At 44.7% G+C, this 26,540-nt stretch overlaps 1 protein-coding gene across 7 annotated transcripts in view; it reads left to right on the top strand.

Annotated features, from left to right (window-relative positions):
• The window catches only part of LOC129485923 (zinc finger protein ZFP2), a 79,904-nt gene that overhangs the window by 41,197 nt on the left and 12,167 nt on the right, over positions 1-26,540 (top strand). The window contains exons 6-13 of one of the 7 annotated variants that reach the window (XM_063642419.1): positions 2,259-2,348; positions 7,996-8,103; positions 9,200-9,430; positions 10,495-10,707; positions 10,905-11,181; positions 12,462-12,600; positions 16,292-16,418; positions 16,831-16,920. In XM_063642419.1, coding sequence (XP_063498489.1) covers positions 2,259-2,348; positions 7,996-8,103; positions 9,200-9,430; positions 10,495-10,707; positions 10,905-11,181; positions 12,462-12,600; positions 16,292-16,418; positions 16,831-16,920 — 1,275 coding nt within the window. Of the gene's footprint in view, positions 1-2,258; positions 4,430-7,995; positions 8,104-9,199; positions 9,431-9,705; positions 10,708-10,904; positions 11,182-11,720; positions 12,601-16,291; positions 16,419-16,830; positions 16,921-26,540 lie in introns of those variants that run through there. The other 6 variants (XM_063642421.1, XM_063642420.1, XM_055285004.2 and 3 more) reach the window with 6 other exon arrangements.

Below are 26,540 nucleotides of genomic sequence, written 5' to 3'. Positions count from 1 at the left end.
ACTGTGTATACCCACAGGCTTTATATACCATATCAAAGCTGCCAAGGCTTACAGCTTGCACCTTCTGAAGCAGCAGGCTGAGCTGTAACCTGGCCCCTTTCAGCCATGGGTGGATCTAGAGTAGCTAGGATGCAGGGAGCAGTGTCTCAAGGCTGTGCAGGGCACTGGGCCCTGGGCCTGGCCCAGGAAACCATTCAGTCATCCTAGGCCTCTTTTGGGAGGGGCTGCTGTGAAGGTCTCTGAAATGCCTTTGAGGCCTTTTCCCCATTGTCTCGGCTTATTAGTACTTGCGTCCTTTTTACTCATGCAAATTTATGCAGCCTGCTTGAATTCCTTCCCTGAAAACGGGCTTTTCTTTTCTACCACGTGTGGCCAGGCTGCAAATTTTCCACTTATTCCCTTTTAAATATCAGTTCCAGTTTTAAGTCATTTCTTTGTTCTCACATCTGAGCATAGATTGTTAGGAGCCAACCCACCTCTTGTGTGCTTTGCTGCTTAGAAATTTCGTCCACCAGATGCCCTAAATCACCACCCTCTCAAGTTCAAAGTTCCACAGATCCCTATGGCAGGGGCACAGTGCAGCCAAGTTCTTTGCTAAAGCATAGCAAAAGTGACCTTTCCTCCAATTTCCTATAAGATCCTCCTTTCCATCTGAGACCTTAACCAAGACTTCACTGTCCATATCACTATCAGCATTTTGGTCACAACCATTTAACCAGTTTCTAAGATGTTCCAAACTCTCCTGTATCTTCCTGTCTTCTTCAGGGTCTCCCAAACTCTTCCAGCCTTTGCCTGTTACCCAATTATTCCAAAGTCACCTCCACATTTTCAGGTATCTTTATAGAAATTCTCCATTTCCCCATACCAATTTTCTGTATTAGTCAATTCTCACATTGTTATGAAGAAATACCTCAGACTGGGTACTTTATAAGAAAAGAGGTTTAACTGGCTCACAGTTCCTGTACAAGAAGCATAGTGCCAGCATCTGCTCTTGGGGAGGCCTCAGGAGGCTTACAATCATGGCAGTAGGTGAGCGGGGAGCAGGCACATCAAATGGCAAAAGCAAAAGCAAGAGTAAGAGTGAGGAGGGAGGTGCTACACACTTGTAAATAACCACGTCTCACAAAAACTCACTCATGATAGGACAGTACCAAGGTGGAAGGTGCTAAACCATTCATAAGAAACCACTCCCATGATCCAGTCACCTCCCATAAGGCCCCACCTCCAACACTGGGGATTACATTTCAGTATGAAATTTGGGTGGGCACACACATCCAAACTATACCACATAGATTGTTATTTACTTCCTATCATATTTCACTTTATTTACTGCCTATATCATATTTCTTTTTTTTTTTTGAGACAGAGTCTCACTCTGTCACCCAGGCTGGAGTGCAGTGGTACTACCTCAGCTCACTGCAACCTCCACCTCCTGGGTTCAAGCAACCCTCCCATCTCAGCCTCCCAAGTAGCTTAGACTACAGGTGCCTGCCACCGTGCCCAGCTAATTTTTGTATTTTTAGTAGAGGTGGGATTCCACCATTTTGGCCAGGCTGGTCTTGAACTCCTGACCTCAAGTGATCTGCCTGCCTTGGCCTCTCAAAGTGCTGAGATTACGGCCATGAGCCACCAGGCCTGGCCTCGACCATGTTTCTTAATCCTCATTTTATATCTGTGACCCTCAGACCCAGTGAGACAAGTAACTAGTTAAGATGGTGTTAAGAGCCAGGGTTTGAATCCAAGTTTGTCTGACTTTGGGTCAGCAATCTTTACACTGTGTCACACTGTGACATTTTAGGAAGATTAATTTGGTGTAGGATTCTAGGTGGCCTCGTAGGAGGAAAGAAACTTCTGGTAGGAATACCAGGTACAGTGTGCAGGGTTTCCTGATCTGCCTTTCCCAATCCCAGCTCTTCTGCATATGTTTCCTTAGTTCCATCTTCATTATGTAGCCTACTCCAATGGTCAGTGCCTTCACTGTCCATCCCTCCTGAATGGGCTCACTCTTTTCTCTGCTTACCCAGTACATCTGCCATCCCTTGCTTTCAGTTCCCCTATTATCTTTGGACCAGTTTACTGTTCTTTCTCTCCCTTCCTATTTCTCTACCTAATTTTGGGTACATGTTTGAAAACTCTCAAATGTGCTCAACAGTTATTTTAGTTTGATAGCTAGTTTAATTTTCTTATTCCAACCTTACGCAGTTTCCAGTCTCCTAGCACAGAAACCAATGTGCGTTTGAATTTTTTTTTTTTTCCAGACCGGGAGACAAGACTTGAAACCAAAGAGCCAACTCCAAAGCCCAGCATTACTGAAGATTTATGCCATGGGGTAACAATGGAAAGGGAAGGTATCTGGCATTCTACTCTAGGGGAAACCTGGGAACCTAATAATTGGTTAGAGGGACAACAGGATAGTCATCTGAGCCAAGTGGCAGTTACCCATAAGGAAACCTTCACTGAGAGGAGAGTATGTGGAGGTAATGAATTTGAAAGATGTTCCAGGCAGGATTCAATCCTTGATACACAACAAAGCATTCCTATGGTAAAAAGGCCCCATAATTGTAATTCACATAGAGAAGATGCCAAACAAAATTCTGAGTTAATTAAAACTCAAAGAATGTTTGTAGGAAAGAAGATCTATGAATGTAATCAGTGCAGCAAAACCTTCAGCCAGAGCTCATCCCTTCTTAAGCACCAGAGGATTCATACTGGGGAGAAACCCTATGAGTGTAATGTATGTGGGAAACACTTCATTGAACGCTCCTCCCTTACTGTACATCAAAGAATTCATACTGGAGAGAAACCCTATAAATGTAATGAATGTGGGAAAGCCTTTAGTCAGAGCATGAATCTTACTGTCCATCAACGAACTCACACTGGAGAGAAACCCTATCAGTGTAAAGAGTGTGGCAAAGCCTTCCATAAGAATTCGTCTCTTATTCAACATGAAAGGATTCATACTGGAGAGAAACCCTACAAATGTAATGAATGTGGGAAAGCTTTTACCCAAAGTATGAATTTGACAGTCCATCAGAGAACTCATACAGGAGAAAAACCCTATGAATGTAATGAATGTGGAAAAGCCTTCAGTCAAAGCATGCATCTTATTGTACATCAGAGAAGCCATACTGGAGAAAAACCCTATGAGTGTAGCCAATGCGGAAAAGCCTTTAGTAAGAGCTCAACTCTTACCCTACATCAGCGTAATCACACTGGAGAAAAACCCTACAAATGTAACAAATGTGGGAAATCCTTTAGCCAAAGTACGTATCTTATAGAACATCAGAGACTTCATTCTGGAGTAAAACCTTTTGAATGTAATCAGTGTGGAAAAGCTTTCAGTAAGAATTCATCTCTAACTCAACATCGGAGAATTCACACTGGAGAGAAACCTTATGAGTGTATGGTATGTGGAAAACATTTCACTGGACGATCATCCCTCACTGTGCATCAGGTTATTCACACTGGAGAGAAACCTTATGAGTGCAATGAATGTGGAAAGGCATTCAGCCAGAGTGCTTACCTTATTGAACATCAAAGAATTCATACTGGTGAGAAACCCTATGAATGTGATCAGTGTGGAAAAGCCTTCATTAAGAATTCATCCCTTACAGTGCATCAGAGAACTCATACAGGAGAGAAACCCTATCAGTGTAATGAATGCGGAAAAGCCTTCAGCCGGAGTACAAACCTTACACGACATCAAAGAACTCATACGTGAGGAATGTTTTCACTGGCCCCTACATCATGATTAACTCTTCAGTAATAGTCATATGAGACATACAATGTAGAAACCTAATAAATGTAATGATTCTGGAAATCTTTCAGTTGAAGTACAGTATATCATATCAGATAATACCACTGCAGAGAATCCATCTAAAAGTAGAGAAATCTTGATTCAGAAGGTATAACTTACTTTATTTCAGAAGGTTTAAGTAGCTAATATAAAGAAGACTCATGCTGAAGATAAGTTCTGGTATATCATACTGCATATTCTCCTTTGGCCAGCAGAGACTTTACACTGGAGAGAAAAATGTGAGAGTGTTTAACTGGACAGCCAGAGACCTGGTGTGTAGTCCTAATCTGCCACTGCCTTGGACAAGTTGCCTACTTCCACCAGGTTATGGTTCTTTATTTGGTAAATGAATGATTTTGGAGTTAGAAATCTTGTAGGAGCTCTGTTAGCTCTAAAATGCTACAACCCTATAAATATAATGAATGCTGGGAAATCTTTGTTCTTTTACGATCTTATGTGGTCTGTATGCTGTCTAGATGCTCTTGTTCCTTAATCTGTTTTCCTTGGATGCTTTTAGTCAAAATTATTTACCTTTACCAATTCCTAGTGCCCTTCCATGCCCCTAATCTTCCCCTGCATTGTTATTTTGTTCCCTAACTACAGGCTGGTTTCCATAAATTAATGGAATAAGTATGCAAATCTTTTCATTTGTTTATTTATTTAGTTTTGAGATGGAGTTTTGCCTGTTGCCCAGGCTGGAGTGCAGTGGCTTGATCTCAGCTCACTGAAAGCTCCACCTCCTGGGTTCACGCCATTCTCCTGTCTCAGCCTCCCAAGTAGCTGGGACTACAGGTGTCCGCCACCATGCCCGGCTAATTTTTTTGTATTTTTAGTAGAGATGGGGTTTCACCATGTTAGCCAGGATGGTCTCAATCTCCTGACCTTGTGATCCACCCACCTCGGCCTCCCAAAGTGCGGGGATTACAGGCATGAGCCACTGTGCCCGGCCAAGTATGCAAATCTTAATGCAATAGCATGCTGTTTTGAGTTCTCAATTAATAGTTATTAAACTGTTGTTAAATGATCATTTAGAAAATAACATAGTCCTATAAGTACAAAGGAATCACATATCTTTGTGTCATATTCTGGCTATCATAGTGGAAAAGAAAAGACAGAGGGGCTGAACACTAATAGACATAGCCATCTGACCTACTAACAAAATGTTGAGGCTGGACAAGGTGGCTCATGCCTGTAATCCCAGCACTTTGGGAGGCTGAGGCAGGATGATTGAGCTCAGGAGCTCAAGACCAGCCTGGGCAACATAGTGAGACCTTGTCTCTACAAAAAATTTTTAAAAAATTAACCAGGCATGGTGGCGAATGTCTGTAGTCCCAGCTACTCAGAAGGCTGAGGTGAGAGAATAACTTGAACCCAGGAGGTTGAGGCTGTAGTGAGCAGTGATTGTGCCACTGCACTCCAGCCTAGGCAACAGAATAAGAACTTTGTCTCTAAACAAAAATGTTGCACCTCAGAAACATACTCAAAACAATATAGAGAGATTTTATAGATCTATAGTTATTGTGGTAGTTGAGATAGCTTTGTTTATTTCACACACATATACCAAGTCCTAAATATATGTTAGACATGATTAGAAAATCAAAATGAGTAAGATATATTCTTTGGTTTATAAGGGTTAAACTAAAAAAGTGGCAGTATGATGGCAAAGGAGAGGAAGAATACAAGCAATCACAAGCAGAATCTAGGAAATTTGGTAAATGACTAAATGTGCCACTTGAATGAGAAGGAAGAATCTAGGATGACTTGGAGTTCTTACTTTGGTAGATAAGGTTGCCATAATTAAAAACACCTATAGTTGCCCAATTTTATGGGGCAATGATGAGTTCACTTTGGGTACATTTCCATGAGTTTATGGGACATCCAAAGGAAGGGTCCTGATAGGCAGCAGAGTAAGTGATAAAGGAAACACATTTGCAGGACTGTCATTGATGGGGTAGGTGGTAAAATGAGGAAGCAGTAGATGCTAAGTGGAATAAACAGGAAAAAGAAAAATAGGAAAATCAAAAGTTGGTGCCACAAAGGTAAAAAGATAGTTCTAACACAGGGATAGGAATAGTTAATACTGTGAAATGCTATGGAGGGCAAAGATAAAAACAGAAATATGTTGGCTGGTTGCAGTGGCTCACGCCTGTAATCCCAGCACTTTGGGAGGCCAAGGCAGGCGGATCACGAGATCAGGAGATCAAGACCATCCTGGCTAACATGGTGAAACCCCGTCTGTACTAAAAATACAAAAAAAAAAAAAAAAAAAAATACCCGGGCATGGTGGCACATGCCTGTAGTTCCAGCTACTCAGGAGGCTGAGGAGGCAGGAGAATGGTATGAACCCGGGAGGTGGAGCTTGCAGTGAGCCGAGATTGTGCCACTACACTCCAGCCTGGGAAACAGAGCAAGACTCCGTCTCAAAAAAAAAAAAAATAGAACTATGTGCTTTTGTTTGGGCTATCAGTTTAAGACAGATGGCTTAAAACCTCTGTTTGAGTGGGCTGAAGAGTGGGTTAAATGTTATAAAGAACTTAGGAGCCTTACTGAGGTGGGAGAAACTCAGAAAGGTAACTAGAGGGAGGCTGGGGCTTGGAGCGTATCAGAAGAGCTGTGGGCTGCCAACAATGGAAAGTCTAGTCCGTGATGGTGTAAGAAAGTAGAGATTTGGTTTTCTCACATAACAAATCTGGAAGTGGCTGTCACTTGTTCATACATAAAACAATTCAGTGTCTTGAGTTTAACGTGGTTTCCATCATGGTTACATCGTGATGGCCATAGTATCAAGTCATGTATCTGCATTCAAGGCAGGAGGGAAGTGGGAGGGGAGCACCAGCAACATCACTGCCTTTGATCAGGGAAAGTTTTTCCCAGAAGCCACTCAGCAGACTCCTGCTTACATCTCATTGACCACAGCTGTGTTGCATGGCCACCCCTAGCACAAGGAAGGCTGTGGAAAGAAGTATTTAACCCTTCCAGCCTCTATAGAGGAGGCAGGCACAAAAAAAGAGGGGTTGAGAATGGTGTTGATTTAGCCAGCCAACAATCTGCCAGGAAGTGTTTGTATGATTTAAGGAAGGATTGAGCATGTTCATAACTGAAAAAAGGTGTGGAAGAGTGAAGGTACAGAAAGGAGGGGACAATGCAGCTCAAGGTGGGAAAATAAAATCTGGAACACAGGTGGAGGCTGTAGGGATTGCTTTCAACGGGAGGAGGGAAACTCCACTGGGAGAGACGTGAATCCACAAGTGATGGGTACAGAAGATGTTCGTGGGTGGCAATGGAGGAAGTTCCTGTGAACTCTTAACTGTTTGAAGCTTCAGCATCCAGTCTCTCTTGGCTAGGTGACCTCTCAGGGTTAATATTTTTACCAATTTTGAGTCATTGCATCCATCCTAGGCTTCAAAACCCTTCATTTTTCCCTTTCTCTCTTGTCCTGTGCTTGCCTTTTGAGCCTTTATTTTGCTGCTGTCATCATTTCCGTCTATTTTCTACCCATTTCTTTTGTCTGCCTCCTTTCTTCCCTTCTAGTGCTCTCTCTTGAGATCATGTGGGGAACAAGAAAAAAATATCTGAAGAGGAAGGAGGAGACCCTGTAGAAGAGAGAGATTATTAAAAATCTAAGTTCCTGAGGATATGGCTAGTTTGATGTTTTATTCCCCCTTCTTTCTGTTCTAACTCCAGTGGTTTGTATTTGAGTATAGGCAAGGAGACCCAGGATCTGCATGCTGGGTGGAGAAGTGTGTGTGTGTGGAAGGAGGCGAAGGCAGAAGAGTGGAGAATCTCAGTGTCAATGATTTGCATGATCTGATGGTCTGTGGTCAAGGGACTCATAAGTGATTGGCCTGTGCTGCATGTTATTGTGACAAGGATGTTCCTACTCATAGTGTAGTTCATTCAAGCAACTAACATTTATTGAGCTCCTAGCATAAGTCAGCTTCTATGAATTCCAGGGTAAATGATGCCTGGTCTCTGCTGTCAAGTAGCTCCTAGCACACAGTGCCATAAGAGTGAACTAGTTGGGTGAACAGAATACGGGAGGAAATGAGAAGGTGCAGGGAAGAATAGGAGTAATGGCAAGAGAGGCTAAGACAGCATAGTGTATATTCAGGAAATTCTAAGAGATGCATGATTTAAACATAAAGTAGAAGTCAAGAAGCGGGAAAAAATGAGGCTAAAGGAAGATCTTATTATTTCAGCTTCAAGGGTCCCAACAGGGCTCAGCAAATGGATACCAGCAATTACTGGCAAGCAGCCACTGTCCTGGGGAAGAGTAAACAGCCTGGTGATGGAGGTCTTGGTCAAATGTAAGTGTTCATTTGCATATCCGTAGTTAATAGAGCAGAAGAGAAAGGGGTTCTCCAGACCACATTTTAACCTCCTTTCTCCGAGGAGACTGGTTCCTAATGAGAATCCTTGACAGAAGCGGGGGCTTCCTCAGTGAATGCTCAGAACAATATAGTGTGTGAGTCCTGGCTAAAGCCAAAGGGTGTGTCAGGCTTCATATCAGAGGTTTCACTGCTTCTCTTCAGCTTGAATAGTTTTGTTTGTTTGTTTTTTAGTTGCCTGTGGAAGGGTACCTGTTAAGTACTCCTAACAGACGACAGCATCCCCAGGACAAATGAGTCAGATAAATGAAGGTTTTATTACTGTTTTCAGTTCTGGAAGACTTGGGCCTTTGTATGTCATTCTTTGCCATCTGGGTGACAAGTAATAAGAGCACTTTTGAACCTTCCAACATCAATAGGAGAAGGACTCCTGGTTCCAAGGACATGGGACCTGAGCAAGGCACTTAACAGATCAGTGCCTCAGTTTTCTCATTTATTAATAGGGCAAACCTCAGTTTTTGGTTGCATTAGATAATGTAAAGTGCTTATAAAAGTGCCCAACATGGCCTGGCGCAGCGGCTCACGCCTGTAATCCCAGCACTTTAGGGGGCCGATGCGGGCGGATCACCTGAAGTCAGGAGTTCAAGACCAGCCTGACCAACCTGGGGAAACCCCATCTCTACTAAAAATACAAAATTATCCAGGCGTGGTGGCGCATGCCTGTAGTCCCAGCTACTGGGGAGGCTGAGGCACGAGAATTGCTTGAACCCGGGAGGTGGAGGTTGCGTTGAGCCGAGGTCACGCCATTGCACTCCAGCCCGGGCAACAAAAGCGAAACTGTCTCAAAAAAACTCCCAACATGTAGTTAGTGCTCAATACATATTATCATTCTTATATTCCTGAAAACAATAATATCCAAACTCGTGAGCATAGCACCCAGAACCCTTCAATATCTTAGAATCATTAGGCTCTCAAAGCAAATGCCTTGTGGAAAGGTTATATAATTGTGGGAGGCTACTTGTAATTGTGGACTGCTGTCATTGCCTCCTCATTGGTTTTTCTGTATCCCCTCTAGCCCCACCGTCTGCCTTCTTTGAAGCTGACCAGTGCTGCTATCAAAATGTGCCCAGCCATGTCACTCTTTCGAATCTAATCATTTCCAGGCACAGGATAAATCCAAATTTCCTTCCTTCAAGGCCTGTAGTTACTCCTGCAACAGCATCTCACAGTCTTCCTTGTTCAGTGGGCCCTCGCCAGTCATACCGACCTTGCCAGGCCTGGAGTTCACCAAGCACACTTCTCTCTGGTCAGCATTTCTGTTCCCTCCCTTTAGAAGGCACTTTACCCATACAGTCACATCGTTTCTTCCCTCACTGTATGCAAATCTCTGCTCAGGTGTTACTCCTCAAAGAGAACTGCCAAAACTGCTGCTTGAAATAATTCCCTGCCCCATCACACCCTAACCCCTAACAATAGTGTTATCACTACCAGATAAATTTTCTACTTGTCTGACCCCTCCTCTAGTACAATTAAAACTCCATGAGTGCAGGGTTTTCACAGCTATTTCTCCAGCCCCTGGACTCGGGGTTCTTACTCTCTGGAGCCCAGTTTGAGTGACCTGGAGTCACGAGGGAGGGGAGAGAGAAGGGTTACCAGCGATAACTCACACAACATCCTCTCCCTCTGGTGCTTTGCCGGGTCCCTGGGAACTGTTACAAGGGCTGCACAGCGGCTGACCCTGGCCTTGTCAAGCACTTGACACATAAGTGCCCCAAAGTGTCTATAGAATGAAATCTTCAATAAAACTCCAAACAGAATGCTCTAGTCACTGACACTGCTTCCTAAAACGTGGCCAACAATTCCATATGTGACAGGTCACATTCGTGATTTTTTTTAACCACCAACAAAATGAAAACCCTCTCATCTTTCCTTCCTGAGCTCCATGCAAATTACCTATTCAAAAGCAACTAAGTATCTCCAGTTGGATATTCTTAGGCATCATCTCATCCTTGCCAGTCTCTGCAAAATATGGTCGACAAAAATAAATACCACCTTCTTAAATACCACCCAGCTGTCCAAGATGGAGACTTCCTGGCATCCAGGCGCCTTCCTCTCCCTCGTCCCCACCTCTGAGAAGTTCCCAAGCACGAAGTGTTCTGCGTCCCGAACATTCCAGGGGCCGCCAGCCACCATGGGCTCTGTCCTGAGGTGCCAAGCAGGACATCCCTGCCCGACATCCTTGTCCTCCCGCACCGCACACGCGTTAACGGCTGTGGCGTGTCCACCCCAGCACACACTGGCCCGCCCTCAGGGCCAGGCTGGAAGTGTCGGGCGCTCGCCAGGCCAAAGCGCAATTCTGTTGCCTTCCAGGCCTTTTCGGCGCGGTCCCAGTCAGGAACGAGCCCTGTCGCCTCCTACTCCGTCTTCCGGACCCTCCCGATCCTCTCTCGTCAGCGATCGGGCGTCGCTCCCCTGGACTAACCTCCCTTGCCCCATCTTCAACTTTTCGCTGGTCTGCATCTTCCTGCGCCTTAGTGCAAGGCAGAGACCTAGTTCTAAAGCGAACAGAACGGAACCGATTCTGTAAGTTGTGATGCGCGCGCTGAGGTCGGCGTGGAGGGGTCTCTGGGAAAGGTAGTTTCCGCGCCTAAAGCGCCGGGGGCGGGGCCCTGTTCCCGCAGGCGCGAGGCAGCACTGCCTCCGCCGATTGTCCCTCTGGGAAGTGGAGTCTGGCAGGCGGAACTGCAGCAGCCCTGAGACTTGTGGGAATTCGGCCCAAGGGTTCCCAGGGCAACGCACAAGCGCAGTTCAGCTCCCGGCTGCAGACTCCAGCTCATTGTGTTCTGACTGCGATGTGGCGCTTGCGATCTCTCGCCGCCGGCAGAGGCTCCTCGAAGAGCGACACGGGGCTGACCAGGCACGGTGGTCAAAGCCGCAGAGGGAGAGCAGGAGCGGTCGTGAGGTCGTCTGGGGAGAAGGGCGGAGGCAAAGCCGAGGAGGTGCGGGTTGTGGTCCATTCTGGAGGACGCTGATCGAATGCCCCAAACTTCCCGGAATGTATGTCTGAGATTTGATCCCAAACAGAGAGAGGGAGGACGGCCAGGGGTGGTCATCCTGGGCTTAGGGTCGAGTCTGTGAGTGCCTGTGGAGGAGATGGAGCCAGGACCTCTGGCATGTGTCTTGGAGCGGACTCCGAGAAGCCCAAGGTTTCCGCTCAGGCGATAGATACACGCCTGGCGTGGTTCCGAGTCCTGCGCCAGGAACTCGCCAAGGCCGGAGGCAGCCGCTGCGCAGCCCCTGCCGCAGCCCCCGAGGGACCTGGCGAAGCGGCAGGGGCGGGACGCAGGGGCGGGACGGGGTTGTGTGCGATTAGGGTTCCTAACCCTTCCCTCTCCCCTCCCGCCCAACTCACACAAACGCCGCTTCTACCCACCCGTGACTCCAGGCCACCCAAACTGGGCCCCAGAGAGTGAGAACCCTGAGGCCAGAGAAGGGTTTGCCTGAAAGGCTTCGACAGTGAAGAGCCAGCCTTCTTAGCCTCCTTTTTGAGGAGGAAGAAGACTACCCTCCTTTTCCTCTTCTCCTGTCACTCCCAGATAAGGCAGCTGTTCCAAAGCCGCAGAGGGAGAGCGGAGCGGTCTTCCAATCCAATCGAACCCAGACACTGCCCTCAGTTGCCTCTCCCCAGCGCTCCCACCTTTTCGGGTACATCCTGGTGGGTTCTGGAGCTGAGTAACTTGTTAAAGAGATGATTATCGGCCGGGTGCGGCGGCTCACGCCTGTAATCCCAGCACTTTGGGAGGCCGAGGCGAGCCGATCACCTGAGGTCAGGAGTTCGAGACCAGCCTGACCAACATGGTGAAATTCCGGTCTCTACTAAAAATATAAAAATTAGCCGGGCGTGGTGGCAGGTGCGTGTAATCCCAGCTACTCCGGAGACTGGGGCAGGAGAATCGCTTGAACCCGGAAGGCGGAGGTTGCAGTGAGCCAAGATCATGCCACTGCACTCCAGCCTAGGTGACAAAGCGAGACTCCATCTCAAAAAAAAAAAAAAAAAAAAAAAAAAAAAAAAAAAAAGAATTCTCTTGAGATCACCCAGTGAGGCTGAAGGGAAAGACCAGAGGGTTGGTGGAAGGTGTGAGAACTGGGCCTGGAGCAGGCTTTCTGCAAGGAAAAGTCCATGTATAGTATCCTCTGAAGCAGGAGAGGGAATGGGGAGCAAACAGGAACCAAAACACTCACTGCTTGGGGTACTGGAGGCCTCCCAGGATGTGAATGCTCACTGCCTCGCTCTGGACTGCTGTATGAGAGCTTTTGACCCAGTCCTGTCCTAATAGCAGGTGTGTGGACCCTTCTAGCCTGAGGAGTCCTGCGGGTGTGAAGCTCCACACCTGCCTCCATACACTTTGCCTGTCCCTAAGAGGGCTCATCGGAGAAGAAAGAATGGCTGTCAGCCACCTGCCAACCATGGTCCAGGTGAGTGGGGGTTTCTTCCCCCTAAATTGCTTTCTGGATTTGAAGAGTGTGGCATGTTTCCTTCCTCAGACCGGGAACTTTTCTCCCAATCCAGTCCCACCCAGACACTGACCTCAGTTGCCTCTCCCCAACCAACTCCCCACACCCCCACCCCCGCCCAACCCCACCCCACATCCGGCTCATCCTGGTGGGTGTTGGAGCTGTATAACTTGCTAAAGGTCACATAAATGTCACAGCTGGGACTGGAACCCAGGTCCCTGTGAAATCAAAACCTGTACTCTTTTCACTAGCAAGTAAGATTAGGGATCTGAAGTGGTAAAAGCATGTATTAGTCCCCTTTTGCATTGCTCTAAATAAATATCTGAGGTTGGGTAAGTGATAAGAAGTTTAATTGGCCCACGGTTCTGTAGGCTGTACAGGAAGCATGGTGTCAGCATCTACTTCTGATGAGGCCTTTAAAAGCTTCCAATCATGGCAGAAGGTGAAGGGGGAGCAGGTGCATCACACGGTGAGAGAGGGAGCGAGAGAGAGAAGTGGGAGGTCCTAGACTCTTAAACAACTGGATCTCATGTGAACCAACTGAGCGAGAATTCACTCATCACCAAGAGGATGGCACTAAGCCATTCACGGGGGATCTACCCCCATATTCCAACGCCTCCCACCAGGCCCCACTTCCAACATTGGAGGTCACATTTCAACAGGAGATTTGGAAGGGACATACATCCCAACTATATCGGCAGTATCTCACACAGAGCTCAAAGAAGGGCATTGTGGGAACACTTTTTTGGGGAGGTGTGATTTACTAGACTCTCTTTCTTTTATGACATTTGGCTTTTTTACCAATGAAATAATTCAAAAGACTATGCTTCCAGAAAGTCCTATAAATTCCTAAAACATTTTGAGCAGTCCTAGCATCTTTAGAATAATACGGGCCAGACACGGTGGCTCATGCCTGTAATCCCAGCACTTTGGGAGTCCGAGGTGGGCGGATCACAAGGTCAGGAGATCGAGACCATCCTGGCTAACATGGTGAAACCCCGTCTCTACTAAAAATACAAAAAAAAATTATCCAGGCGTGGTGATGGGCGCTTGTAGTCCCAGCTACTCGGGAGGCTGAGGCAGGAGAATGGCATGAACCCGGGAGGAGGAGCTTGCAGTGAGCCAAGATCGCGCCACTGCACTCCAGCCTGGGCAACAGAGCGAGACTCCATCTCAAAAAAGAAAAATAAAAAAGAATATGGACTGTGCTTTGAAGGAGACAGCATTCATTTGGGCATATACATTCTGATACATTTGGTTAAATTGTTCTAATTCCTTCACATTTAAACCTCCCCAAGGACTGGAATGTGTGGCAGGAATCACTGGAAAGGATGACCAGCTAGGTGGGAGCGCCATGTTCAACATTGCACGGCTCACCGGCTGTTCCCCTCTTCCTCTTAGCTTCTGACTTGTCACTTAGGACCCTTCTCATACACCACTTTTTCTGCAAAACCTGTCTCCGCCCACAGTGCCAGTCTGCTGTGATATTTTCCTTCCCTAACCTTTTCCTCAAACTCACTGTCGGTGTCCTACAATTTATCTTGTGTTTATAGGCTGCCTTGATTTGGTTGCTGTTCAGCAGACATATGTTAGGGCTGTAAAATGTGCCAGGAATTATGATCTGGGCTACAAATACAAAGTGAACGATCAATGGTCCCTGACAAACCGGTTCATGGCTTCCATCCAAGTGTTCCTTGACTGCTTGCCATGGGCCAAGTCTCTGGGTGCAGGTAACGGAAACCTAATTCAGACTGCCTCAGGCAGAAGCAGGCACTTACTGGAAAGATATGGAGGTGTTCCCCCAAATGCAAAGGCAAAGACACAGCTGGATGTTGACTATGCAAGTGGGGTCTACAATAACCTCAGAGTCCTTTCTCTTGGACCTTTGGTTCCTTCTCTGGGCTTCTGCTTACCTCTTCTTTCTCAGCGAACACCAGCTCCCTTAACTTCTCAGCCAACTGGGAAGACAAGAGCTGTAATAGCTACTGGATTTTACATGCTGGGTTAGGTTTCGGCTACACCTGTGTGTCAGGACAGAGAGACTTTCCTCTGTGACCCCGTCTCAGAGTTTCTAAGAAAGGGACTAGTTCTAATCAGAAGGAACAAGTTTCCTATTGTGCAGAATGACCGGTTCCATGGGACCCATGTATGTGTATGCACATGTGCACACGTGTGCATGTGTGTGTGTGTGTTGAGGGTGTGTGTCACAGGGTGTGTGTGGGGGTATTTGTGTGTGGGTGAGTTCGGGTGTGTGTGTGTGCTTGCATGTGTGCGTGTGTGTCGTGTGTGTGTTGAGGGTCTGTGGGGGGATGTGTAGGGCTGTGTCTTTGTATGTGAGTTTGTGTGTATGTGTCTCTGTGTTTGTGTGTGTGTCTCTGTGTGTGTATTTATATGTGGGGGGTATGGGTATGTGTTGTGTGTATGTGCATGTGCACTTGTGTGGTGTGTGTCTTGTCTGTGTATGTTTGTGTTTATGTGTGTTTGTATGGATATGGGTTGTGTGTGTGTGTCTCTGTGTCTGGGTGTGCTTCTGTGTGTGAGTTTATGTATGTTTGTGAGGGGTATGGATATGGGTGTGTGTATGCTTGTGTGTGTATGTGAATGTTGTGGGGTGTGTGTTGTGTGTGTGTATGTGGAGGGATATGGGTGTGTATGCTTGTGTGTGTGCATCTGTGGGGGGTGTGGGTATGGGTCTGTATGTGTTTGTATATAGGTGTGTGTGTGTCTCTGTGTGGGGGGTGTGGGTATGGGTGTGTGTTTTGTGTGTGTGTGTATGTGGAAGGGTATGGGTATGTATGCTTGTGTGTGTGTGTCTCTGTGTGTGGGGGGTGTGGGTATGGATGTATGTGTGTGTGTATGTGGAAGGGTATGGGTGTGTATGCTTGTGTGTGTGTCTGTGTGTGTGTGGGGGTGTGGGTATGGGTCTGTATGTGTTTGTATATAGGTGTATGTGTGTGTCTGTGTGTGCTTGTGTGTGTGTCTCTGTGTGGGGGGGGTGTGGCTATGGGTGTGTGTGTGTATTGAGGGTGGGGAGGTACACCCTGAAGAAAGCAGGAGTTGCTGGGCAGCCACAGATAGGTGTCGAGTACATGGGCCGTGTACCAGATGCGGGGAAGGCCAAGAGATGTAGAGACAGACAGTCTACATCTTGGAGTTAACAGTCCAGCGGGGGAGACTGAAAGTAAACCAAACATCACAATAAAATGGGACAGTGTCTTGATGGGCCCTCATAGGCGACTGTAGGAGCCATCAGGGAAGGCTGCGCTGAGCGAGCGGTGTTGAGCGAGCGGTGTCTGTGCTGAGACCTGCGTAGGATTTGGTCCCCTGGGGTGAGGGGAGAGGCGGGGCTAGGCGGTTTGAGGGAGATGGAGAGAATGTTCTGGGCTAGAGGAATGGCAAGTTGGAAGTCCCAGTGCTGAGGAAGCCTATCTTCACCACCATATATGTTTCTTCAGAGTGGAGAGCAATGTCTAGTCCAAGGCTAGGCCCCTAGGAGACCCTGAAGAGTGATTAACTTGTCACAGAACGCCAGCTCGCTGTGTGCCAGCAGTCCTGTAAATCTCCACAAGCTTCTAGGGGCTGCCAGTCTCTTTTCCAGAGAACCATGTGCAGGGGTAGCCCCTGGTCAAGGAGAATAAATTTGCTGTTGCAGGAATCGGTGACCTTCAAGGATGTGGCTGTACTCTTCACCCAGGAAGAGTGGGGGCAGCTGAGCCCAGCCCAGAGGGCCCTGTACAGGGACGTGATGCTGGAGAACTACAGCAACCTGGTCTCACTGGGTAAGTGGGACCCCTGCAAGGTGTCTCTTCACTTTTGGGGATCTCTTTGGGACCCTTACATTGACACCATATAGAAGAGTCGGTTGGACCAATTGAGGACGCTGTCTTCAAGGGTGCCATTAATACTTACCTGTCCTTGGTGTCCTGGGCACAGGCCTCTTTTGGAGTCCACTGCGGATGCCTCAAAAGTGACTAGGGTCAAATACTTTCTTTATGGCAAGGAGAGGAACACGGGAACAGATTGTGTCAGGCCTGAGTCGTCATCTCCTCCTGCTGGGAACACACCTGACCCTGGGCTTTCCTATCAAGTCCCATTTTCCAGCAAGCTCTGAGGACCAGGCTTTGTCTTTGGAGTGATTTTTATCTCTTGTATAAACAGATGTGGTTCATTTTTGTCTCCCTTTAAAAACAGGACTCTTAGGACCCAAACCAGATATGTTTTCCCAGCTAGAAAAAAGGGAAGTGTGGATGCCTGAGGACACCCCTGGAGGCTTCTGTCTGGGTAAGAATCATGTGTGTGGGAGACACCGGGAGGAGCCCTGCTGGGTAGGGAAGGCTCCGTAGGGAAGGCTCCGTAGGGAAGGCAGGGAGGCTCGCAAATGCACCACCCTGAGGATTGAGAAAGAGCCTGTTTCACATTCGTTCACCTGAATACCTTGTTGCTACATTTGTTCCAGCCGGCACTGCCAACATGTAGCAGGCCTGGACCCTCCCCACAGTGATTTTTCTTCTCTGCCTGTTTGGCATAGATTAGTAGAGTCTCTAGTCTAGAAAAGACTCAACTTCATCTGGGCAGTTCTCCCCACACCCCCATTCATGGGTGTCCTGTTCAGCATCTGACAGTGCAGTCTCTGCCTGCCCTTCTGTCATGAGGAGCCACAGCATGGCGGCTTCTGGTCTTAAGAGCCAGGTATCATGTGCCTGCTAGGTCTCTCCTCTGGCTACACATTGCAGTTTTCTTCAGCTCCCTCCATATGTGTTTGTCCACGTGGGTTATTTATCTTCTACGTTTTGCTGGCCATCGTCTTTGACTGCAAGTGCCATGGAGACCAGGTTTATTGTATATTTTGCTGTGTTGCTCATACCTAGCACAGTGCTTGGCACCTAGTAAGTGGCACAGACTTGTTGCCTGGGGATACAAAAGGCATGACAGTTTGGTGATGGTTACTTGTCTTGAGAAGCTCATTGTATCTGGTGGCTTACGGGCAGTGGTGTGTTTTTCTCCCTTAATCCCCAGTATTCTAGAGAGCTTAGTGCCTTATCCAAGCACTGTAGCGTTTCACTATCAGCTAGCATTTTGCAGGCTGTGAAGTATTTTTATAAACTTTTTCTTACAGATTTTTCACAGTAACCCAGTGCAGTAGGCAGGAATTTATATCCTACAATAAATAACTGTGTACCTGGAATATCTAGAACCCAATTTGTTATGGAAATTAAATATCTTTTTTTTTTTTTTTGAGATGGAGCCTCGCTGTGTCGCCCAGGCTGGACCGCAGTGGCGCAATCTCAGCTCACTGCAACCTCCGCCTCTTGGGTTCGAGCGATTCTCCTACCTCAGCTTCCCGAGTAGCTGGGACTACAGGCGTGTGCCACCACGCCTGGCTAATTTTTGTATTTCTAGTAGAGACAGGGTTTCACCATGTTGACCAGCATGGTCTCGAATTCCTGATCTTAAGTGATCCACCCGCCTCAGCCTCCCAGAGTGCTGGGATTACACGCATGAGCCACCTCACCTGGCTAGAAATTAAATATCTTAACTCTAAAACTCAGTTGTCAACAAAAAATTTTTAATATATCCAATAATATTCTGAATAGTCTATGAATTGTATATTCCATTACCAAACTAAAGCATTTTAAATATTTTATTCTGTATTATACAAATAGTCTTATAACAAAAATGGAGGCAATTAAAAGAAATTCATCCATAGTTCTACCACCTTGGCATCACTGTTTTTACCTAAATCATTCAATCATCCATTCATTCATGATTCATGGAGTCTAATTCTTCATTGCACCCTTGAGAGAGGAGTATGGAGGTGAAGAGGACTTTTGTGCCTACAGAGATTTCATAGTCAGGTGTGGATGATGACATGAAGGTACAGCCAACCACAGTTCAGTGCATCCGGGCCCCTCCTCACACTCTGTTCCCGCAGGCATGATTTCTGAGTTTCGTGGAGATGCGGCACCGAGGCTGGTTTGTGAAGGGTGATTAGCAGTTAGCCAGTCAGACGTCAAAGAAGACTTAATTTATGTCTCAAGAAAGTTCTATAGCTTTCCCATTTCCTACTAAAATTTTATATGTAGATATAATTTATGTAAATTTTCATATATATTTTATATAAATTATTCCATGAATTTATATAATTTATATTTAAAAATAAATAATAAATTTACATAATGTATAATTTATATAAATTATATGTACACAATTTTTTTTTTTGGAGACACAATCTCCTTCTGTTACCCAGGCTGGAGTGCAGTGGTGTAATCACGGCTCACTGCAACCATGAACCTTCTGGGCTCAAGTGATTATCTTGCCTCAGGCTCCTAAATAGCTGAGACTATAGCTGCTTGCCACTGCCTGGCTAATTTTTATTTATTTTTTACTTTTTATTTTATTTGAGTTGGAGTCTCACTCTGTCACCCAGGCTGGAGTGCAGTGGTGCAGTCTCAGCTAACTGCAACCTCCGTTCTCCCGAGTTCAAGCGATTCTCCTGCCTTTGCCTCCCAAGTAGCTGGGATTACAGGCACCTGCCACCTCGCCCAGCTAATTTTTTGTATTTTTACTAGAGATGAGGTTTTGTCATGTTGGCCAGGCTGTTCTCAAACTCGTGACCTCTGGTGATCCGCCCCCGTCAGCCTCCCAAAGTGCTGGGATTACAGGCGTGAGCCACTGTGCCTGGTCTTTTTTTTTTAGTATTTTGCCCAGGCTGATCTCAAACTCTGGACTTCAATCCTCTTGCCTCAGCCTCCTAATAAAGTTGTATTTTTAAAAAATAGATCTCCTATTTTGTTTTTTGTCCACTGGGAATTTCTGCTGTAATGAAGTGCTAGTCGTTTTCAAATAGCCAGTATTGTCACTTGTCAGTTCCTAATTCATAGTTACTTCCTAATTCATATTCATTCTCAAAATATTTGTTGGATTCATTTTTAGTTTTTTTCTCTTATTTCTGTTTCATTTCTTTTGTTTGTTTGTTTGTTTGTTGTTGTTTTTTGAGACGGAGTCTCATTCTGTCACCAGGCTGGAGTGCAGTGGCACAATCTCGGTTCACTGCAATCTCCGCCTCCCGGGTTCAAGCGATTCTTTTGCCTCAGCCTCCCAAGTAGCTGAGATTACAGATGTGCACCAACATGCCCAGCTAATTTTTGTATTTTTAGTAGAGATGGGGTTTTACCATGTTGGCCAGGATGGTCTTGATCTCTTGACCTCGTGATCTGCCCACCTCAGCCTCCCAAAGTGCTGGGATTGCAGGCATAAGCCACCACGCCCGGCCTCTGTTTCATTTCTTAATGACTGGCTAAGACATCAAAGACCATAGAGAGCCATGATAATAGGTTTTCAAGGAATTGGATCTAGTAATTTTCCATTGTTGCACTAATTAGTCATGGTTTAGAATGCACACTTTTTTTGTGTGTGGAGACAAGGTCTCACTATGTTGCCCAGGCTGGTCTTGAACTCCTGGGCTCAAGTGATCCGCCAGCCTCAGCCACCCAAAGTTCTGGGATTACAGGTGTGAGCCACCATACCTGGCTGACATTTATTTTTAATCATAATAAGAAAAAGTCCTTGGTAAATAGCTTTCCTTCTTAGTTTTTCTATTCTCTGTGCCATGAGCTAGGGGAAGGGGAGAAAGCTGACATTTGAGCACCTATGGGTCAGCACCGTGCTGAGAGATTTGGGGGGATTTGTGTTAGCTGCCCCTTTTCATCCTTGCAACCTGTGAGGCAAGGATGACTGACTCCACTTCGCAGAAAATGGAGCCTCAACTGCTGAATTAATTTGGACTGATGTAATGCTGCTATTAGGAGGCAAGTCAGGGTTAGCATGAAGCCAGCAGGAGACTTGCCCGACCCTTCAAATGTTGCACTTTCTTCCCTTCTCTAAAATAGTTTTAATTACGTATAAATTGTTCACTCACCAAACGTAAAGGAAACTGATTCCTTAATTGAGGAGTTGCTAATACCTTTTATAATTTCTTCCTTATTTATTAATCTGTTGAGGTTTATTTTTGCTACATCAATTGTACATTTTATTCTTTAGCTTTATCTTTTTTGAGTTATAAAATGTATTAGATTACAACTATGTATTATCTATTATTTTAATATTGTATATTGTGTCCTCTTATTTCCAATTTTATCTGAACTTTTTTCTCTTAAATTTGCTTGGAATTTCTTTTAAAGAACCATTTCTTTCTTTTTTTTTTTTTTGAGACAGAGTTTCGCTCTTGTCACCCAGGCTGGAGTGCAGTGGCGTGATCTTGGCTCACTACAACCTCTGCCTACCGGGTTCAAGCGATTTTCCTGCCTCAGCCTCCAGAATAGCTGGGACTACTGGCGCCCGCCACCACACCTGGCTAATTTTTGTATTTTTAGGAGAGATGGGGTTTCACCATGTTGGCCAAGATGCTCTTGATCTCCTGAACTTGTGATCCGCCCACCTTGGCCTCCCAAAGTGCTGGGATTACAGGCATGAGCCATTGCACCCGGCCTTAAACAACTGTTTCTTATTTATTGCTCTTAAATGTAATTTCTACACACACCATTACCATTTCTTTGTTTCACTATAAAATAAATTTATTTTGAATATTGTACATCATGTATACACAAAATAATACGTAGTTTTTTTTTGTTTTGTTTTGTTTTTGTTGTTGTTGTTTTTTTTTTTTTTTTTTTTTTTGAGACGGAGTCTCGCTCTGTCACCCAGGCTGGAGTGCAGTGGTACAATCTCGGCTCACTGCAAGCTCCGCCTCCCGGGTTCACGCCATTCTCCTGCCTCAGCCTTTCCGAGTAGCTGGGACTACAGGCGCCCGCCACCACGCCCGGCTAATTTTTTTTGTATTTTTAGTAGAGACGGGGTTTCACCGTGGTCTCGATCTTCTGACCTCGTGATCCGCCCGCCTCAGCCTCCCAAAGTGCTGGGATTACAAGCGCGAACCACCGCGCCCGGCCAATACGTGGTATTTTTGAACAGTTTAAAGAACGATAAGGAAGAAAGGCCCATGGCTCACCATCCAGCTTGGATACTGGAGCGCTGCAGCACTTTTGAAGTCCACTGTGCCTCTCTTTGTGTTTTCTTTCTCTTACAACAAAGAGAGCTACTAGCTTGAATTTTACACCAGCGTCTCCTGTGCTTCTCTTTGTGGGTTTGCCACATACGTCTATAGATCTAAGCAATATTTGCTTGCCGTTACATGCTTTAAAACTTAATATATCGGTACTTTACTGTAGAAACCTTTCTACAACTGGCTTTTTTCAGATCCGTGTTGAGGCACGTAGCTCTAGGTCATTTCTGAAATTGCACTTTTCCTTCAGTGATATACCTTACTTTATCCAGTCTCCTGCTGCTGGCTGTGTAAGTTGTTTCCAGACTTTTTACTATTATGGATAATGCTGACCTGAATATTCTTGTATATGTTTCCTTGTATAATGGACCTTGTTTGGGAGTTTCTTTGCGTGTATTCATAGATGTAGAGGTACTGGATTTAAGGGTATATGCTCCTTCAACTTTACTAGATATTCCCAGATCATCAAATTAGTTCTTCCAAATTATACTAACAGTTGATGCAAATTCCTGTTACTTAACATCCCTGCCCAAATTTGAAACTATCAGAGTTTTTGAAAATTCTGTTAGTCTTATTCCTGAGAAATGGTATCTTGTGGTTTTTATTTATGTTTCCTTCATTACTAGTGAGGTTGAACATCTTTTCATATATTTATTGATTATTTACTTTCTATGACTTAGACACTTCTATTCTTTGCCTATTTTTCTATGAGTTTCTTTTTGTATTCATTCATAGGAGCTCTGTCTGTATTTAGGAATCTCTACTTTATCAGTTCGTATGAATGTCCGTTATCTTCTCCAGTCTATAGCCTACCGTGTCTCTTTCTTTATGAACAGAAGTTCTTATCTGATGAAGTAAAATATATCAGTTTTTGTCTTTATGATCTTTATTCTTAGTGCTTTCGGTGTCCTGTTTAAATCATCTTTTCTACCTTTTGATCCAGGAGGGAAGGACTTTGTCTTGTTTGCTCTTGTATCTTCGGCAATACTAGGTCTCAGTATGTATTTGTTGAATAAGTTAATTTCTAATAATATTTACCTTTTTCTTTTTTTCTGTGTAAATGTTGTCAAAAGTTTGTCTTTTATTAGACTTTTAAATGAATAAACATGTGACTTTGCTGATCCTTTCTGTTTTTATTTTATTAATTTTTGTTCTTCACAGTTTCCTTCAACTTTTTTGGAGTTTATTATGTTTTTTCCCCCTTTTCTTTATTTTAAGCATTTATTTTTAATTGAAGTAATACAGGCATTTAATGAAACTGTATGAGGTTTGTAGTGAACGATGGTAGCTCTTTCCCCCCACTTCCCCATTTTCCCCTCTCTAGAAGTAGCCACTCCCTCTTCCTTTAGCTGATTATTTGATATATTTGCTTCCATTTCTCCAAGTGACATGTTTGTGTTGCTACCTCTTGACTTTTCAGTTTTAGACATTATGTATTGAATTCTTTCTATACGAAGTGAGGCTTAAACTCAGCCCCTGCCCCTTCAATGACTTAAACTCAGCCCCTGCCCCTTCAGTGACTCCTGCTTGTTGGATTTCCATTCGCTGTCCTCCCAGTTGTAGTGTAGCTTTGACTTGGTCAATAGTCAGTGTTTACGTTCTTAAACACTAGTCATAACTGAGCTGTGTCGGAAATTATGACCACTTTTGCTTTCCTAAGCAATGTATTCCTAGAGTTCATTGGTTCTTAGTTTAGCTTATATTGATCATTAATTTGATCTCATTACTTCTCTCATTGTCTTCATCTTTTCTAGAGCCTTCTGACCTCCATTCTAGAAGGCTTGGCCTTCTGCATCTGGTGCCCAGCTGGCATCCTGAGAATCCCCTTCTATCCTTGGCCATTCACTACACCGTTCACTGTGTCTCGTGTCTTCTTTTGTGGTTTGCTGTCTCCTTTTGGTGGCATACATCTGTTTGTAGCTTCCCCAGGAAGAATGCAAGGAAGTACATATTTTCTACCCTAGCCTGTCTGTAGATGTCTCTTTTACTCCCTGACACTTTATGGATCATTCGACTGGATAGAATTCAGCACTGGAAATCATTTTCCTTCAGAAATTTGACATTACTCCATTGTTTTCTGGACCTCAGGCTGCTGTTAAGAAATCCAAAATCACTCTGTTTCTTAATCATTTGTAACCTGTTTTTCCTCTCTGAAAACTTGGAAGATTTTCTCATTTACTCCAGTGATCTTAAATTTCCCAGTGATGTTCCCTACTGTGGTTCTATTTTTATCCACCGAGCATTGGTGAGCCTTTGGCTGAGCATTTAGTGAAACTTTCCATCTAAAATTCCTGCCCAACCAGGCATGTTGGCTCACACCTTTAATCCCAGCACTTTGGGAGGCCGAGGCAGGTGAATCACTTGAAGTCAGGAGTTCGAGACCAGCCTGGCTGACGTGGCAAAACCCCATCTCTATTAAAAATACAAAAATTAGCCGGGTGTGGTGGTGGGAGCCTGTAATCTCAGCTACTTGGAAGGCTGAGACACAAGAATCGCTTGAACCCAGGAGGCAGTGGTTGCAGTGAGCTGAGATTGCACCACTGCACTTCAGCCTGGCTGGAGTGCCAGGCTGGATAACAGCTGGGCAACAGAGTGAAACTGTGTCTTAAAAAATAAAAATAAATAAGTAAAATAAAATTCCTGCCCATTGACTCTAGGACATTTTCTCTATGATTGTTTGATTTCCACCTTCAGTTTTTTTCTTTTTCTCTTTGTGGAATACTTGATACTAATAATGGACATCCTAGACTGGTCTTCTCATTTTCTTATTATCAAAATTCTCAGCTTTTATGCACTTTTGTGTATGTGCTTTTTGACAGGTTTCCTTTTTGACTTTGTCTTCCAACTCTTCTACTGAGATTTTTAAAATAATTCTTACTCAGCTTCATCAAATTGCAATTACATGGAATAAAATTCACCAATTTGAAGTGTAAAATTTGATCAGTTTTGACAAATTTATACAATTTGTAGCCATCACCGAATCAAGGAAAATAACATTTTTCTTATCTCCCAAAGTTCTGTCTTACTCCTTGGCCGTTAATTCCCTCCCCTGCCCACAGCCCCTGGCAGCGACTAACCTACTTGCTGCCGCTGCGAGTGCCCGTCTCCGGGATTTCACGTGAATGGAGTTGCCCAGCACGTGCTCTTTCTGCCTGGCTTCTTCACTGGCATGATGTCTTTGACGTTCAACTCTGTTGTTTCACATGTTAGCAGTTCCTTGCCATTGCTGAGTAGCCTCCCACTGTATGGATGTACCACGGTTTGCTCATCCATTCATCACTAGTGAGGATTTGAGTTGCTTTCAGTTTTGGGCTAAAGCCACCATGAACATTCTTGTGTAAGTTTTTGTGGATAGTTTACATGGTTTTTTTGTGGGCATATGTTCTCATTAGGGTAATTGCCTAGGAGTAGGATTGCTGATTGTACACTAAGTGTGTGTTTGACTCTGTAATAAACTGTGAAACTATTTTCAAAGCAAGCATTCCATTCTGTATTCCCACAGCCATGTATATGGGATCTATCCGGTTGCTTCTTATTGCACTGGTTAGGACCTCCCGCACAAAGTTGAGTAGCAGCTATAGTGGGGTGGCCTTGCCTTCTTCCCTATCTTAGTGGGAAAGCATTCAGCCTTTCACCATTAGTATGATGTTAGCAGTAGGCTTTTTGTAGATGCTCTTTATTAGGTTGAGAAAGTTTACGCCTATTTCTGGTTTGATGTGAGAGTTTTATCACAAATAGATACTAAATTTTTGTCAAATGTTTTTCTCAAACCTTACGACGATGCTGTGGTTGATAAAATGAATTACATTGGTTTTTAAGGACCAAGTCAAAGTTGTATTACTGGGATAAACACAACTTAGTCTTGACTTACTATCCTTTTTAAGTATTGCTGAATTGAATTTGTGAACGTTTTGTTAAAGAGTTTGCATTGATATTCATGAGTGATATTAGTCTATAGTTTCCTTTCCTTGTAACATCTCTGTCTCTGGTCTTACAGTAACGTTAGTCTCACAAAATGAACTGGGAAATTTCTCCTTCTGTTTTCTGGGAAAATTTGTGTCAAAATGCTGTTATTTCTTTATTGAATATTTGACAGAACCAGTGAAGTCTTCTGTGCCAGGAGCAGAAGACTTGTGGGACAGTTTTAAACTGCAAATTCAGTTTCTGTGGCTTTCTTCTCTTTGGTGGCTCACAGATTGCAGCCACGGCCTTCCCAAACCCTGATCTCTGTCCCCTCAATTTATTGAGACCCCTGGGCTCTGTTTTGCTCCTGTGCCATGACCTGGAGTCTGCCTCCAGGGACTAAACTGGGGGATCCGTAGGTCTTACCTGGCTTGTTTCCCTTCTCTCAGGGACCACTGTCCTCCACCACCATTTGTCATTTACCTCAAAACAGTCATTTCATACTTTTTTCTGGTTTTCTAATTGTTTACAAAAGGAACTCTCTATTTTGTTTTTGAATTCTCTAATCATTTTTAATTTCCAACAACTCTTGTTTCTCTGAATATTGCCTTTTTCAAAAATAAGCTCTTATTCCTGTTTTACAGTTAAAATATCTTACATTTAAAGATAATGGTTTTCAAAGACATTTTCTTCTCCCATCATTGGGTCTGTTTTCTCTAGTTTTCTGTTTGATGATTTTGGTATTTCTTTCTTGTGAGAAGCTTTCCTCAGCTAGCTAGTAATCCCTCATCGCCTACCCAGTTAGACAGTGGGAAGACTAACGTCCTTTTTGGAAGTTCTGGGTAAGTGGGGCTTCAGTCTTCCTCACAGTTCTCCGGCCCCAGGCATCTTCAGTTCAGAGCAACTTTGTTTTGCTCTCCTGAAAAGAAAAAAAAAG

Source organism: Symphalangus syndactylus, chromosome 7, assembly GCF_028878055.3.
Source record: "Symphalangus syndactylus isolate Jambi chromosome 7, NHGRI_mSymSyn1-v2.1_pri, whole genome shotgun sequence".
Taxonomy (NCBI): Eukaryota; Metazoa; Chordata; class Mammalia; order Primates; family Hylobatidae; genus Symphalangus; species Symphalangus syndactylus.
The sequence above is the reverse complement of the archived record's forward strand: the minus strand, read 5'-3'. Positions and strand labels throughout refer to the sequence as shown.